This window comes from Falco biarmicus, chromosome 2, assembly GCF_023638135.1.
Source record: "Falco biarmicus isolate bFalBia1 chromosome 2, bFalBia1.pri, whole genome shotgun sequence".
In the NCBI taxonomy this organism is placed as follows: Eukaryota; Metazoa; Chordata; class Aves; order Falconiformes; family Falconidae; genus Falco; species Falco biarmicus.
The window spans coordinates 3,953,575-3,969,984 of NC_079289.1; the positions used below are offsets into that span (position 1 = coordinate 3,953,575).

Genomic DNA, 16,410 nt, shown 5'->3' on the forward strand with positions numbered 1-16,410 from the left:
TTCTAACCTCACCAGGTCAGGACATTATTATTCTTATGTCCCCTGTCCCCCTCCACACACACACCACCGTTGGACAGTCTGCACCCTGCCTGGTGCTCAGCCACCAGGACAAAGCTACAGCAGCAGAGGTAGAGGAGAAGGTTTAACGCTTTCAGGCTGATCCTTCCTCTTCATAATGTGAGAAATAGCATTCACTGGGTCACCCTGCAGACTGGACCTGCAGCTTGGACCCACCATGAGTATCAGGTCATATATCCCTCTTGTCCTGACCATGTTGCAGTCCTGACAGGTGTAGTCAGCCAGAGCAACCTCCATGACATCTCTCCATGAATAAACTTCGGCACCTTACCTGGATAACAACCTGTGCTTATTCCCTCCGGTGCTTTCTGTGTGATGATGGTGTTTGGGGAGCTAGAGTCTGGCCGGGCAGACAATCACCTCTGCAGGGAGCCCACACAAGTAGGTTAAACAAAAGCTTTATTTCCACACAGTGTTCTCAGGACACGGTGCCAAGATTTCACAGACGGCTCAAAACAAGGATTGGCAAGGAATGCTCTGCTCCTGTGATGCTTTCTTATTGCAAACAGCCCTGAGAGTCACAAAATGCATGTTCAGAGCCAAGCCTGAACTTCCTTTAAAATCAGAAGTGTTCAGATTAACAATTTTCAGGTTTGTTCTTTAAAGTAATAATGTAATAATCACATGTAGAGGACTATGAGCAGCTTCTACAGCACCAGGCTCTCAATGCATGGTGAAAGCCCTCTGGTAGTACAGCAGAAGAAATATGCAATAAGCCACGGTTATTAAGGAAATTAATTGCAATACATCTGCCATCAGGTATTATTACGTGCTACGCGACGTTCAGACAGTGCATTGCTCCTGGTCAGCAAAGACATCAAGACTGGCGCTTCAGCCGTGCAGAGTCTGTTTGCTGCCTTCTCTTCCTGCCCACAGTTTTATGACTAGTGTGAAGAAAGGTCAGTTGGTTTCCTGCAGGATTTTGCTATTTTGAAATGTTATTTCAGTTCCAGCTTTTGAATGAAAAAATAAATAAAGAAGGAAATTGGATGTGGAGGTTGGATCTGAGACATCTGCCTCCAGGGTTGCTTTGCAGCGAGAGGCTGGAATCGGTGACTGAGGTAGCCCAGCAGACGGGCAGCTGAGGGGTCTGGCAAACAAACTGTTAGAGACCCAAACCATTTTCTATTTGAAAACTGCAGAACATTTTCAACTTGGCAAATTCCAACAGCAACAGCAAAAAAAGCTTCAATGCTAATAAAAGCCTTCTGTTTGAGACCAACTGGAATTTCATGCATCATATTCTGGTTTTCATTTGGACATCAGGCCTATGTAGACATCACTTATTTCAGCATTGGTCCTTGGCCCTATATTGATTTTTCCTGAGCTTCTCTGCATATGTTAATGAAAAGCATTTCAGACATCTAGCTTGGAGAAAATGAGTATATTTATTTGCAGAGTCTGTTCTACAGTTTTTTTAGCAGTGCCTGCAGTCTGTACTATCTAGTTTGGTTCCTGGACAGTCGCAAGTTGAGAAGAGATAAAGGCAAATGGGGGATTTAATTCCTTTGAATAAAATAATTTTATTGTGTCAGTGAAAGAAGTCAATAAAAGAGAACTGTCTGATATTTTTTTTCTGGACTTTCAGGAGATCCTAATCAGATCCTGTGAAGAAAAGGAGATCGTATTGCACCAGTTATTGACAAAGTGAAGGGCAAATGTCATGAATCAAGACTGATGTGGAGGCAGGAAGCAAAAAAAAAGAATTGCATGATCAGGAATCATTGTGCAACAACTTTTGTGGGTGGTCCTTGCAGTTCCCCACTGTGTCCTGTGCTGTTTAGCAGAATTTAGAGGTTTAGAGATGTTGGTCAGGGAAGGAAGGAGAATGAAGGGGTACTGACATCTGCAGATATCATGAAGTCAGGCTTGGGTGAGATTGTGAGGAAATCTAGTGAATGAGGAAAAGGATGATGAATGAAATTTAATATCAACAGCTGTAAAGTAACGAGCATCAGAGGAAAAGTGTTAGGTGCTTCTTACACTGCACAGCACACAGAGCTGGTTTCATCAGCTCAGGGAACCCTCTCCTGTTCTCATCACAAGAAGACTGGGGGAGTACCCTGGTGTGGGATGAATACCGAAAAGCTTCAGCTGCTTGCCTGTCTCAGCAGTTGCTGGCCCAGGAGCACTGCGTGCTGCTGCTGACCCACCAGCTGCAGGAGGCTGGAGGAGAGGATTGCAGTGACCCAGGGTCTGGAAATCATCCTGAATGCAATGGCTCCCAGTGCATTTTGGGATGTCTGGTCTGACTCTGCGCTAACCCAGCCTCCCCTTACATCAAGCTCTCTGTATACTACAGCATTGTCCCCACAAGCTGACCTCGCAATCCTACAGCTCTTCGTTAGGCTGAGTTTTGCCTGCCAGAGCTTTGTCTAAGTCTCTCGTTTCACACAGCTTCAGTTTGAGTGTGAAAAGCTGTAGCTCCTCTGCCTTCTCCCTCCTATTCTTTTATTCAAACAATTATTTTTTAAAGCAAATGAGGTCAGTGGTGAGTGTCACACTAGGGTTTTCTGGTACAACTGCAAGGGAAAGCAAGGATGTGTGGTTACAATGGTAGGGAATCCTTAGCCCACCTTCACCAGCAATGCCCATGGACTTGCAGCCAGCTGACAACCACTGTTACTGTGTGTGAGTGGGTGGGTAAAGGGGGCTAAGGGTCTGCCTGCGCATAGGACCTTGTGAGACCACGTTCTCGATTGCATGGATAGAAGGGAGCAGGTTGCCCTGATGGCTCCCATGCATTTGACAAAGGGGGAAATCTATTGCTGGTGTGAGGATGGAAGGTTGAGAAGGGAGTGCTCCTGCTGCACTGACCGTGGAGCAGTCCCTGACCTCACCACTGAAGGACACATCTCTACAATGCCAAGGGAAATAACCAGTGCTTCAGGGGAGGCGGACGTGCTGATGTTTTTGCATGAGGATGTCAGGACAGAGACAACATAGTTTCATGAGTTCAGAGAGGGGTAATGCTGCAGAAGACCTACCCACAGCTGAGCTCCTGCCTTCACCCAACTGCAGTCCCAAGGCCCAGAGATGCATCTTGATATTTTCCAATGAAAAATGTGCTGTGGCAAGTAGTACCACCCCCTCCCTGCTTTAGTGTCCCCATGTCATGGGAGACTTTTCCCAAACATAGATCCGTGCAGCTGCTTGGACACTCATCCATGCTGTGGAGCAACCATCTTCCTTGGGTTCTTCTGTAACTCCTGATATCTCCTTTGTCTGGCCATCCTGCTGCTGGCTTGCATATTTTGAGACCTGCCTCTAAAATACTGAATAATGGAGTGACTGTGGGAACAGGAGTCTCCATAGGTGCCTTATCTGCACAGAATGCTGAAAAGTAAGCTGAGAAGTAAGCTGAAGGTAAATATACAACCAAGAACAAGACTTTCAGGTGGAGGGATAGGTCTCCAACGATCTTTATTGGCATTTGGTTTTAATCCACTCTTAAAAATACTGTATGAAATATGAACTATATTCAGACAGTGTATATTGTGCATAAATAGTCTGATGAGGAGCAGCTGAGGGAACTGGGGTTGTTTAGCCTGGCGAGGAGCCTCAGGGGGAACCTTCTTGCTCTCTACAACTGCCTGGCAGGAAGCTGTAGTGAGCGGGGGTCGGTCTCTTCTCCCAAGTAACAAGCAATAGGACAAGAGGAAACAGCCTCAAGTTGCACCAGGGGAGTTTTTGTTTGGATATTAGGAAAAAAAATTGTTCACTGAAAGTGTTGTCAAGCATTGGAACAGGTTGCCCAGGGATGTTTTGGAGTCACCATTCCTGGAGAAATTTGAAAGATGTGTAGATGCGGTGCTTAGGGAACATGTTTTAGTGGTGGACTTGGCAGTGATAGGTTAACAGTTGGTCTTGATGATGTTAAAGGTCTTTTCCAACCTAAATGATACTATGACTCTATGATCCTATAAATACATTTTCTACAGGTCTCAATAGGTTTGAACAATTACATTAAAATTCACCTTATAACATCAGCAGTAAAACCTCCAGCAATCACGTGGTAGGTTCTTGTTGATAGTGGTTTTTGGAGTGTGTGCCTCACTATCTGAGAAGTCCACCAAGTGACTTGTCCACAATCACCTGAGAAGTCTGCTGCAGAGCTACAAAAATTTACATTTGCTGCTTCCAGCCCCCATCTTCCTCATTACAACATGCAGACACTAGTTTTAGGAGCAAAATAACAAGAAAAGAGCCTGATACAGTCACAGTTAGTATGGGAAGAAATCTCATGAGTAAACCTAAACCTGTCTAAACAGAACAATGCCAGGAAAATATAAATATATTTTCTGGCTTTCTAACAGTAGAGGTTATCACACTCAGGGATGAGTCCTTGACTTTTTCCTGTTGAAATTAAGAGCTAAAAAATACCACTGGCTTCAAAGAGAATTAAGAATTATCCTGGGATTACTAAAGTCGCCAGTGATTAGAACTTTGGTTCTCTGCTACCCTTTCCCACAGATCTACTATTTTATTTTTTTTTAAATAAATTCAAAGAATGTTGTTTATTTTAGAAGACTACAAACTGAAGAAAGAATCCAAAAACTGTGTGCAGAAGGGCAGATTGAAATCCTCTTGTTTAAAACATCTTCAGATGGAAAATTCAGGTTTTGGCTACCCAATATTTTCTTAAAATTATCTTTTCTTGGACTAACAAAAATACACATTCAAAAGATTATTTCTTAGTGAGTAAGTGTGAAACAAAAAAACTGAGTACCCCAAAACTGAAATATATATGTGTCTGTAGATATGTGTAGATTTTGAAAAGGCGAATATGTGCGTAGTGGTAGTCTGAAGAGGTGTGTTGTTTTGCAGTTTTCTTCTCCTGCATTTACTAATGTTTAATATGATATATAGCAGAAATAGAAGGTTACCATGCCTCTTGCTCACTGTCTCATTACCAGCTAAATGGATCTATGGGCAGTTTCTTGTAGCGAAAGTTGCTTCACAGATTTTATACTTTCTGCTCATATATATCTTCCTTTACCTCCATTTTGTCTGTGTGCTGGGAAGAACAAGTGTTTCAGAGAGGGTTAGCCCATCTAGAAAGACCAAGTGGCAGAGTTTCCAGACCCAGGGAAAAGGTCAGGGAGTCCAGCACCTCCTCTGAACCAGTGATGATAATCTATGTGGGAGTGAGGTTCATCCAACTTGAGTTTATTCATCCACGATGTAGGTTTCTTCACCTGAGCTGGCCATCGGAGCTACTGTTAGAGTCAATGGCAAGCACTTTTAGGGCATGGTTCATCCATCTGAATGCAGATATCCAGGATAGGATTCACTTTTGGGTTAAGGCACCCAACTTTAAAGGTGTATCTCATTAAACATACCTGTCTAGTATTATTTAGATCTTAGGGTCTGCTGTCTGGCCTCCAGCTGCCGTTGCAAAAGGATCTGGTCCTGTGTCTTATTTGTCAGCCCTGTTTGGATGCTGTAGGTACTCTAGGGCATCCTAAATGCCATTGAGCACCTGTGTTTCAGCAGGTGTCTCTATCTGGGTATCTCTGCATGCATCAGACTCCCATGGTTTGAATGGAGACCTTGCCAATAGTCAGTGAAGTTTAGGGGTGACTGTGCTAGCCAGATGTAGGCACCTATTTTAGGCTCAGCTGAGTCATGAAGCTCCTTGAACTTTTTGACCTGGTTTCCACTAAGTGCAGTGGGAGCCAAGTCACCCAGCACACACAGAGGTATTCACCTGTAGGAGCCTAAGAAACACTCCTGGGAAATGCCTGTTTCCCTTCTCTGACTGTTAGGGGACCTGTCTGGGTGACTGTCTCAGACTGCAACTTACAGGGCTATATTTAGCCAGATGATCCTCCTTTTGCACTTTGTGGGTATTTCTCTTCATTTGGAGGCCAGCCTTGACTACACATAGGCTTTTCCAAGCAAAACCCATTGATGCAAGTCTTATTTTCATGGAAATACCACACCAAGAGGAGAGGGAGAGATCACCTGTCCCCATCAGACAGGACGTGCTTTCTGTCTGCCACACTTGCAATTCTCTTTAGCCAAGTCTTAAGGTCATGTTGATTGAACCTGCACCACTACCTAACAAAGCAGCACTGATCAATGTTTTTAACATGGGAAAATAATGGAAAAGATATGAATTATGTAGAAATTGTTTGATTTTAAACTCACATTTGCGTAGACCAATCCAGATAACGTCTCTTCCTGGAACTGTATATGGATGCATATTGTGTCAGAATTGCCTGGCCCATGTCTCTTCCACAGGACTTTATTTCTAAATGAATTTGCAATCAGAGCGTGAGCACAGTGTGGAAGGTGAAAGCTTTCCTAAACCCTGTCTGACAGCTCAAGTGACAGATGTCTTTCAAAGCCCAGCTTCTCTCACCTGGAGTATCAACTCTCATCATTAAATAGGCAAAGGTTTCTTTCACAAAACCAGGTGCCACAAAGTAAAATCTCATTATACAAGAAGAATAATGAAGTTCATTTCTATTTTCACTTTTCAGATGTTCATACTCCAAACAGCTCTTACTTTGACAGTACAAGTGTTTTATACTTGCTACGGTGAATTAGTTGTGAAAATAGTATCTTCCTTAGCTTTGTGGAGTTGGGCTTGCCTCATTTCATAAATATATTTGCAATAACCAAGGAAGGTTTGGTGAGTGGTTGTTGACTCTTATTTATCATCTGAATGATGAAAATCTGCTCTGGTGGCTCTGATGAGAAGAATTCAAACTGAGCTTGAGAAAGGTCTCCCTGTTTCAAATGAGCACCTTCTGATGGCAATATTGATTAAATTACCATCTCTGCTGTTCTCTTCAGCCTTGCAGAAAAGAGAACAACAATTCCCAGAAGTCTGTTAGATGTTGAACATGAGTAAAAAAACCTGGGAGAAGAAGTGGCCAACAACAAAATTACCTGACCTTGATGAAGTGTGCTCTGTGAGAAGTGCCTACAGGCCAAATGCTGGCCCTTTGCAGAAAGGTATTTTTACCCACTGGGAGGCTTACTTTGAAGACAAGTGCCTCTGAGACCACTTGGAGATTAGAAAGGAAAAACAGTGATGTATTTTAGGCTTTGCACTGCTTAAGTGATGTACTTTTCATTCCCTTAGTCCCACTTTTGCAGGAAATAAAATTTGTATCTTATTAGTATTACTCAGCTAAAGGAACTGAAGAATGTCATTCTCTGCATCTCAATTTTACAGTATCTTGGCATTTAGGTTTTCATCCTGCTTTAGGATGAAAGCGTAAAATGTTTCAGATATGCTATATGTGTGAATGTATAAAGCTAAACAAAATGTTCTTCCAGTTTAGATCTGGAGTTGCAAAGATGACATATTTTGACATTTTAAGCAAAATCACATTTTGGCATTTGGAAACAAATATTGATTCATACCAAACTGTTTCATTTCAAAACTGCCATTTCAGTTTGAAAATAATATTAAAATGGCATTTGCAGCCGAAATGTCAAATTAAAAGAAAATGTTTCAGCTTAAATTGACATACAGGAACAAAACATTTTGCTTCAAAATTTCCCCTTGTGGGGGAGTAAAAAATATTTTTTGTTGTTGTCAGAAACATATTCTTCTGAATTGTACTGATTTTTATGAAACCAGAGTTCTCTACAACAACAGCAACACCCCACCCCACCCCCTAAATTTAATGCAAAATAGTTAAATCGGTTTAGCACTTGGCATTATTGTTCAAATCCAAGCTCAAATGCAGCTGGACATGTTTGTGCTGCCATGCAGACCTAGGTAAAATATTTTTTGGGCTTATCTTTGTGACAGATGCTGATGAAAAGCTGGTGCTACCATCAGCATCACTTTTCTCCCCAGTGGACCCCTGCCAAAAACGTACACATACAGCTCGGAGCTGGTGCCCAGTTTCACAAGAGATGATGGTCAGGATTCATCTGCCTTCTTAGGTTCACCCTCTGCAAGAGCTAAAAGGCTTCATCAATTATACTGCTTTTGGCTGGAAGGGGATTAAATGGAGGGTGAGCTCCTCTGCTGGGTGGCTTCAGGGTGTCCATCCTGATCTTACTAGTTCTTGGTTGTGATCTTCTCAGATTTCATCCTCTTCAATACTTATTCTGGCCTCCTTCATGCTCCCCAGCTCTTTAAAGGTTGCTTTTGTCAGTGTCCTCTTTGTGTCACTCAGGACAGATTTGAGTTTCCTGGTCAGTGCATCTGACCATTTGTGGCTGTAGAAGAGAAAAGAGAGGAGCAGTTAGCAACCCCACTCTCTAAGGAATAGCCTTTTTTTTTTTTTTTTTTTTTGCACCGTTTTGTCAGACAAAGCAGAAACGTTAGAAATTCTCAAAGCCATCAAGAAGCATCAGGCAAGGAGGGATGTTGGTAGAGAACTGAAGGGATGCGGTGGTCCCAGTAGACCATACAACCGGTGGAGCTGTTGCATGGGTTCATAGGTCACACACTCAAGGATATTCACTTCACAAATATAAGTTACATCTAGTTGTAAGAACAACTAGAGGGCTTCAGCTGCTCCTGAAAAAACATTCCTAACTGTGCATCACAAGCCTCATAAAGCACCTAGCTGGTAATAAAAGAGATTCCCTGATAATCATCTGTGCTTCTCTGGGTTTGAGGTCATTCACTGCCACCAAGGAGCAATCTGAAGGTCCAGTTGCTCTGACAGCCCCATGATCTCAGCAAGCCCAAGACATGATGGTCAGAGAACCAGAAAGTCCTGACATCAGTCTCAGATCCAGGTGTGGTTTTGCTGCCTTAGCCTGGCACTGTTCCTGACAGAATAAGCTTTGCTGAGTGCCAAGACTTAAAAGTTGGGCTAACTGAGAACCTGCATCTAGATCCAGGCTAGTAAACTGATGTGATGAAGCTGAAAAGGATCATCTGATATGATGATCCAAGTGTCTGTGATGTCCAGCTTCTACCATCTGTTGGTAGGCATAGATTTATTATAACATAACGGGAAGTTCAGAGACAAAACAAACATCAAGGACTTGTAGAAGGCCAGAACTTGAGTGAATCACAAGGTTTTAGGTACGTCTCAACTCTGCAGCTGTCCTGCCCAACATAAAGCATCATATGAAAGCAAATTTACTGTGCATAATAGCAGAAAATATCATTTCAGCTGTTGTAAACCGAAAAGAACCAAATGTTAACCCATACGAATAATATAATTGTGATCATGTAGATATTAAAAATAAATGGTTGAGAAATTGTTGTGTGCATATATATATATATATATATGGTTTTCAACTGTTCACAGCATTGTCGTGTACAATGAACACCCAATACTTTAGAATAGAAATATATAAAACTGACTAAATGAGGCAGCAATTCTGTAGCCGTAGGACAAGGGAGAATGGTTTAAAAATGAAAGAGGGGAGATTCACACTACATATAAGGAAGAAATTATCTGATGATGAGAGTGGTGAAACACTGGCACAGGTTGCCCAGAGAGGTGGTGGATTCCCCATCCCTGGAAAAAACATTTAAGGTCAGGTTGTAAGAGGTTCAGAGCAACCTGATCTACATGAAGGTGCCCCTGCTCATTACAGGGGGATTGGACTAGATGGCCTTTAAAGGTCCCTTCCAGCCCAAACCATTCCATGATTCTATGATTCTATCCCAAGAGTGTAAGATATGAGGCCCTGAAAGGAGGGGAACGAATATTATTAGGCCCAAGGACTATTCACACTGGTGACCAATTACTAATATAGAATTGTTAAGCAACCTAATAAAATTGCCCTTGATGACAGCGCAGGATGAGCTGTTTTTAAAGTATCTATTAGATATCTATAAATTATATAAATATACTTTAAAGTATATATAAGACTATAGAAAAGTCAACTAATAGCACTGGCACCAGAACCAGGTATGCAGGGTTGACCACTCTGACAGCCTGTACCACATATCTAATGTTTCTTTGTTATCATTCAAGGGACATACATTTTATTATTTGACCTAAGGTTCTGCAGACAGTGTTTGCTGGTCTGGTTACCTGTGCCTGAGGACTGGCAATTAAATCTGGATGCAACAAGCAAAGAGCCAGGAATTCCAAACTCAGCACACGTCATGTTCCCTTCATTCTACACTCAGTGGGAGACCAAGGGCAGCCAAGGACAACCAGGGGCAAAAAACAGGAAAGGGGTCTAAAGGCAAATTTCTGAATCTTAAGGAATCACCCAAATGTATCAACCCAATGCAACTGAGGATTCAGTGGAAGATCAACCATGAAAATTAATTCGTTGAACTTTATGAGAAAGAGCTAATGCCCTTGTCAAAGATGATCCAAAATGTATTGCAACGACCGAGGAAACAAGGAAAAGAATTTTTCTTTTTTTAGGCCTTTCTGGTGTTGGACAAAGGAGATATGCCTTCCACTGTGTTTTTGGTTTTGTTTGGTTATTGTTTATCTTTGAGATACTGCATATCAAGAGAGAAGAAGTAGCTGATACAGAGTGTAAGAAAGGGAGAAGAAAAGAGAGACACGTTGGGGAGAAAAAAATCAATAGAAGTGAGTGTTTGGTTTCTGCAGTTCTGATTTTAATCTTTGGAGAGATCACGCAGACAAAATCATCTGAGATTATCCCTACAGTGGGGCTGAAGGAGTAAGCTGTAATTGTATGGGCTTCTGTGTAGGCACCGGTTTCACCTTTGAGGACAGAGAGAACCTTTATCAAAAACCCTTTCCTGAATGAGCTTTCACATCTTAACTGCTGGTCAGCCCCACCTTGCTGATCTATGGTTTGGCCAGCAAGATGCAACGATTTGGATGCTTACGGTATTTCCTGAAGAAGAAAGAACTTCGAGGGATCTCCTGTCACTAAGCTCAGTTCATAGGACAAGAGGTCAGAATACAGGGAGAGACAGTTTTGAGGAGGGGGGTGGGGGTGGGGAGAAAGAGAGAAAATAACTTTAAAAATTGAGACTTAGTGCTTTCAGGTGATCCTGGAGTGGCCCTTTGTCCATGCAGGACTCAATACCTGTATGCTTATATGTCTAAAGGTCAGCAAAAAGCAATACAGGTGACACTAAAATTTATACAGCATGGATCCCTCCACAAATACAGCAATCGCACTGGGGTAAAATCTCCCCCCTTTGAACCCCACAAGGAACTCTGGATGACTTACATGGGGTCTAAGTCTCATCTCCAAAGTGAGGTCAATCTAGGGATCACATTGACCTCTTTGTGGGACAGTTCTCTGCTGGGCCTTGAAGGAAAGAGAGAAATCACTTTCTCCATATCAGAAGCATTGTAAGATGCTTGGGGTGGGATTCAGCTGTCTGAGGATACTGCCTAGCAGCATCTGAGATGCTATGGTTTATTCTACATGGTCTTCAGCTGCTGTTTCATCTGTCAGCCTTGCACAAGAGTCTCTGACAGCCACAATGCTCCAGGCTGAACTCCACTTGCATGAGTGGGTTAGTAGGTCCATATTAAGAGCAGAGATCCTACTGCAGGACAAAGTAAGATCACTACTGGTATAGCCAAGGGCTTTATCTTCGGGTAACTGGAGGCGCACTTTGGTGTTGCTCATGCTTTGCTGCGTATTTTTATCAAGATATAGGGAGAACCATCACTTCTCTTGGAAAACAGGTGTCCACCGAGGACAACAGAGTCCACAGTCACTCTTTGAAGTTTAAAAGATTCACTTCCTGAGCATGAGGAGCAAAGTCTTGGCCTTCCTTTAGACTCTAGGCTAGGTGAATACTCCAAAAGATATAAATACTCCAAGATGGAGATTCCTACCTTATCACAACAAGGACCCTGCGATACCATTAAGTTTACAGTCCCAGACTAATGGGACTGTAAACTGGGTGGATGGACTATAGATCACTACATCTGAGATCCTTATATTGCATTCCTTTATTGCTATCAAGGAAAAACAAGGTTATTGATGGCATTTTCCCTTTCATCATAAATGTCTAAGATAGATTAGCTGGAAACATCACTAAACCACCAAGCAGGCACGTGGGAATAAGTGGCTGTTGAGGACATAATTGCCTCCATTGAAAGCTTCATGCACACAAGAAGGATTGAACTGGGACTGTTGAAAAGCCCCAGGTATAAACGCCTTATTGATTTTTCTACTGTTTCCCATGAAATGAGCCAAGTGGGCTTACGAGGACCTTCTGTTCTCCATAATGTACTGCTAATCAGCCTTGCTTCAGTGCAGAAGTCCATGTCTGTGGGTGATATATGTACTAAATATTTTTGTATTGGTGTACATGCAGTTTTTCTCAAGCAGGGCTAATCCAACTGAGAGATCCTCTTTGTCTCTGGCCTTGGAGGATTAGCTTGTGGTCATAGGTGTAGATCAGCAGGGCAGTCTTCTGTGCCTTGGAGCTTATATTTAGCAGTGAGTGTTCATATATGGTAGTGCTTATGCAGGTCTCTGCACAGTGTGTCCCATATTTAAATCTTTTTTGTTGTTGTTTTTTAAGTGAGGAATTTTTGCCCTGCTCCTAGAATAGGGAGAGCCTCATACAAAAATTTAAAAATCTCTTAAGGGAGATAAAACAGCCTAGTAACACCCACTGAATCTTTAAAAGTTGTGGCTGTGAAAGAGGAACTCAGCCAAAAGTTCTCTGCTGGGTTTTATCATTCTGAGAAATTTGGATGGAGCTTTAGTCTTTAGGGTAATCTATGAGCTTGATACAGTGTATCTTAGGACTTAATAACCAGACTATATCTAGGCACTGTGGGCTTTCACCCACCTGCGCCTTTTTCTAAGAAAGTGGAAATTAAGTAAAAGTTAGTTCAGAGGCACTGGGCAAAAACATTATTGCTGCTTTCAGAGACATTATTAAGAAAGCCAACCATACAGCATTTTCACAGGATACCAGACCCTCTGTGTGCGTGTGTGGGTGTGTGTGCTTATATGCCAGCCTTGCTCTGGTACTTGTTTGATCAGGCACCTCAGGTCATGCTGTTATACTCCATGGAACTTCTGAATTCCAACCAAATCATCCTAAATCCACGTTTATTTCTCGTACCAGTAGGTACCATGGGGATGAATAACAAAGTTGCATCCTGTTTCACGTCATGAGGTATGGAATTACACTGGGCAGGAGATACACACTACAGGAAAGCAACAATAGGCAATTTGGATTCTTCCAGGCTTGATCTCCAGCTTCATCTCTGTGTTTACCACGGACTGGGCTCTTCCTAGCACAGTGCACATCGACATCCAGTAGGTCGATAATACCCTGCGGGTAAACACAGTAGTACTGTATGTCTTTCAGGAGTTAGTGTGATAATAGCTCACAAATTTGCTATGAAATTTCCCAACAAGGCTACTACTATCTTTAGATAGCTTTTCTGTTGTTCCAAGCACCTTCTGAATGAGACCCTTTAAAAGAATAATCCAAATTTTTTGACAAAAAGAAATAAATAAAAAAAAGCACGGCACTAAAACCAGCAAAGTGCGGACAAATAACACATAAGCAGACACTAAAGAGCAGAGCTACGCTGGGACTGTCCTACAGCTACTACCTCAGATCTAGGCCCTTTTGCCAAGGAGTTTTTCAGCTTTCCTCCTTTTGAACTCTGCAATTTCTTCTGGGGGTAACCCATGAGCTCTACACCTGCAGTGAACATGTAGGCCATTAGACAAAGAACCAGTTCAGTTTCATCTGCAATAAAGAACAGACCGTAACGGAGACCGAGTGAAAGGCGTTTTCTGGTGTGAAAAAGGAAAGCAAATTTTATGCATGGTTCTGATTTAATTTATTCCCCTCTTGTGTTGCTTCAGCTCGACTTATTGCGAAGAGTGAGGTTAGTTAATTTTGGGCGTCCCAGAGTTAAGTGCCTGCTCTGAGACAGGCATCTTTTGTAATATCTGTAGCCCGGCACATCCAGAGGGCTCATGGCACATCTTAGACACTTCTCCCAGGACAACATGAATGACTTTGTTGACTGAAGAGCACAAAATGTATATCTGTGATGGCTATATCCAGAATCTATCAGACAAGTTGAACCCTGGGAGAATTATGTCCTTGTTCCACTGATCCTCCCTTTCATTCATCAAAGGGAAGAGCAGAACTACACTGTTGTGAAGATCTTGCCTTTGGTTAGTTCAGCTCCTGCGTCAGTGCCTTTTGGTGGTCCAGGGGTGTGGCTTTCAGAAACTCAGCTCTCAAAGCTATGGGCACATTTCCAAATGGAAGCCCTATTTAGCTGACCCCGGAGACAGCCAATTTTCCCTGGAAGCTTAGCACAAATTTAACAGCCTTCACCGAGGGAGATCGGAGTCAAGTTTCAGCTCTTTTGCCAATTCTGTCCTACAAACGGAAACATCTAACCAAGCCATCCTTCCGTGCCTTACCTAAATCCTCAGCCTTGGCACCATCTTTCCTTTCTATAGAAACCTTGAGCCCTGTTTATAAACCCTCCCGTGAGTGCTGGAGCCTTTGGGGCTGGGTCCCAAGGACAGAGAAGCCAGGAGAATATAATCCTGATGCGCTGAATGAGGAATGGCTTCTTCTGGGAATCTACAGCTCAGATGGGATGCAGCTCCTGAAATTTAGCTATATGCGACAGAGGTGCCTCCATCTGAGCCAAATATCTTGGGCTCTCTTCTGAGCCTGTGGAGGGAAGCAGGCAATGCCAGACCACAGTGAGGGTTTACCCCAAAGCAGATGTCCTCTGCGCGGCAGAAAAGCAGCACCTAGAAATGCCTGTTTCTCTGCATTGACTCTAAGAGATGTGTAAGATGACCAGCTCAGATGGAAGTGTCTATGTTAGAGGTAAATAACTTTTAATAAGATTAAATCTTACCAGCTGGAGTGGGAAGAGGAATACTTTGCCTCCAGCCCCTTCATGCAAGCAGTAGCAAAATTCAGCTACACATGGGTAAGCGTGAGGGTCTTGTTCTTTGAGTCCACCCAGCAGGACTGTGTTATCCACAGGGGAGTGGAGGAGGTTGCTGCCTGTTTCTGCACAACAGTGCAGCAGGTTGTGACCCACAGAAGATGAAGACCTGACCAGAGTATCTGGGGATCAGGCACAGTGTGACATTGCCTGAACTCTGCCTCCAAGCACTGCTCACACAAGTATCAAATAGCCATTTGGTAATGACTGGACCTTCATCCACAGCACATAACGAGAAGAAAGATCCAGTGTAAACAACACTGACACATCTCCTGAACTCACTAATGTCTGAGCAAATGGAAAGAGCTGATTCTGCACCACCCATCCCAATCTCTTACAACCCCCTTCTGTTTGAAGTCAGCTGTTGTTTTTCCAAGGTCCTCTCTTACCTCCACCTTGCTTCCAAAGCCAGCAGGAGAAAAACTGTAAGGTCCTGCACCCCAGCTCCCTGGACAGTTAAGGAATTTGCCTTCTCTTTTCTGAATATGGTGTGTTACAATGATTTTCTGCTGAGCATTGAAAACACAAGCCCCTGGCTTGAACCTTGGGCAGCCAGCACAACTTCTAGTTCCCAGTCACAAGGGAAAAGGCTCAGAGCCATAGGCAGAGCATCTTTATGACATGGTCACTCCGTACCCTTCCATGAGAACAATTGCAACTCAAACCGCCTTGAGACCTGGGTCATATGGATGCAAAAATAGTCTTCTCTGTCCTTTCTCTTATCTCTGCTTTGCATAAACCTTTATGCTGTAGCAATGCAAACCCCATCACAAGGCACCTGATGTGTCCTGATGTATACTGAGCAGCCCACTACATCTCAGCTCTGAGGTCCTGCTCCAGCCAGCCCTGAAGCCCCATCATTGACTGCTTCCCACACACCTTTGCCTTTATACCATTCAAAATCATCTCTGGGGTTACTTGTTTCTGGGGTAGTTCATTTTATTTTAACCCACATTTTGTCATACTCCGTTTGTTCTTACTTTAAATGGCTGGTAACTTTGTAGAAGCAGTTGGCCGGGGAGCAGAGGAAGGCAGCTCAGATGTTTTCTCTTCGGTACTCTTCCCTCTTGTCCTCAGCACTGTTGTTCATAAAAGAGCTTTTGGGCTGATGTGCAATGAGAAAGCCTGTTTAGACGGCATGACGGAGTACTCTTGTGTACCGATCTCACTTGGCCAACCCACGCAGTGGTGCACCACCATAAAAATATCCCTAAACTCAAGCTGTCTCCTGTTCAGACAGCTCAGATCACTCATCATTGGGCTTTCCTCTGCTTCTCTTTTCAAGGAAAGTGTGGGCAGATCCAGGGAGAAACACCCTCAGATGAGCTCCCACAGCCAGGACCCACCCTAGATAGCCTCTCCTGCTGCAGAGGTGCTGATTGCTGCTCTCTCTGTCCCTCTGCAAAAACATCCTTCAAAGGGACCTTCGCCTTCCAGTTCACCTCCCAGCCTGTCTGGGTGAGACAGAAGAAAATACTGGGTA

General features: G+C 43.2%; 1 protein-coding gene across 4 annotated transcripts in view; it reads right to left on the reverse strand.

Annotated features, from left to right (window-relative positions):
- Window positions 1-3,482: 3,482 nt before the first annotated feature.
- GUCY2F (guanylate cyclase 2F, retinal) overlaps window positions 3,483-16,410 on the reverse strand; it is a 53,960-nt gene continuing 41,032 nt past the window's right edge. For 3 of the 4 annotated variants that reach the window (XM_056329739.1, XM_056329740.1, XM_056329738.1), the window contains exon 19: window positions 3,483-8,268. In XM_056329739.1, coding sequence (XP_056185714.1) covers window positions 8,130-8,268 — 139 coding nt within the window. In that variant the 3' untranslated portion in view covers window positions 3,483-8,129. Of the gene's footprint in view, window positions 8,269-13,550; window positions 13,643-16,410 lie in introns of all 4 variants that reach the window. The other variant, XM_056329741.1, reaches the window with a different exon arrangement.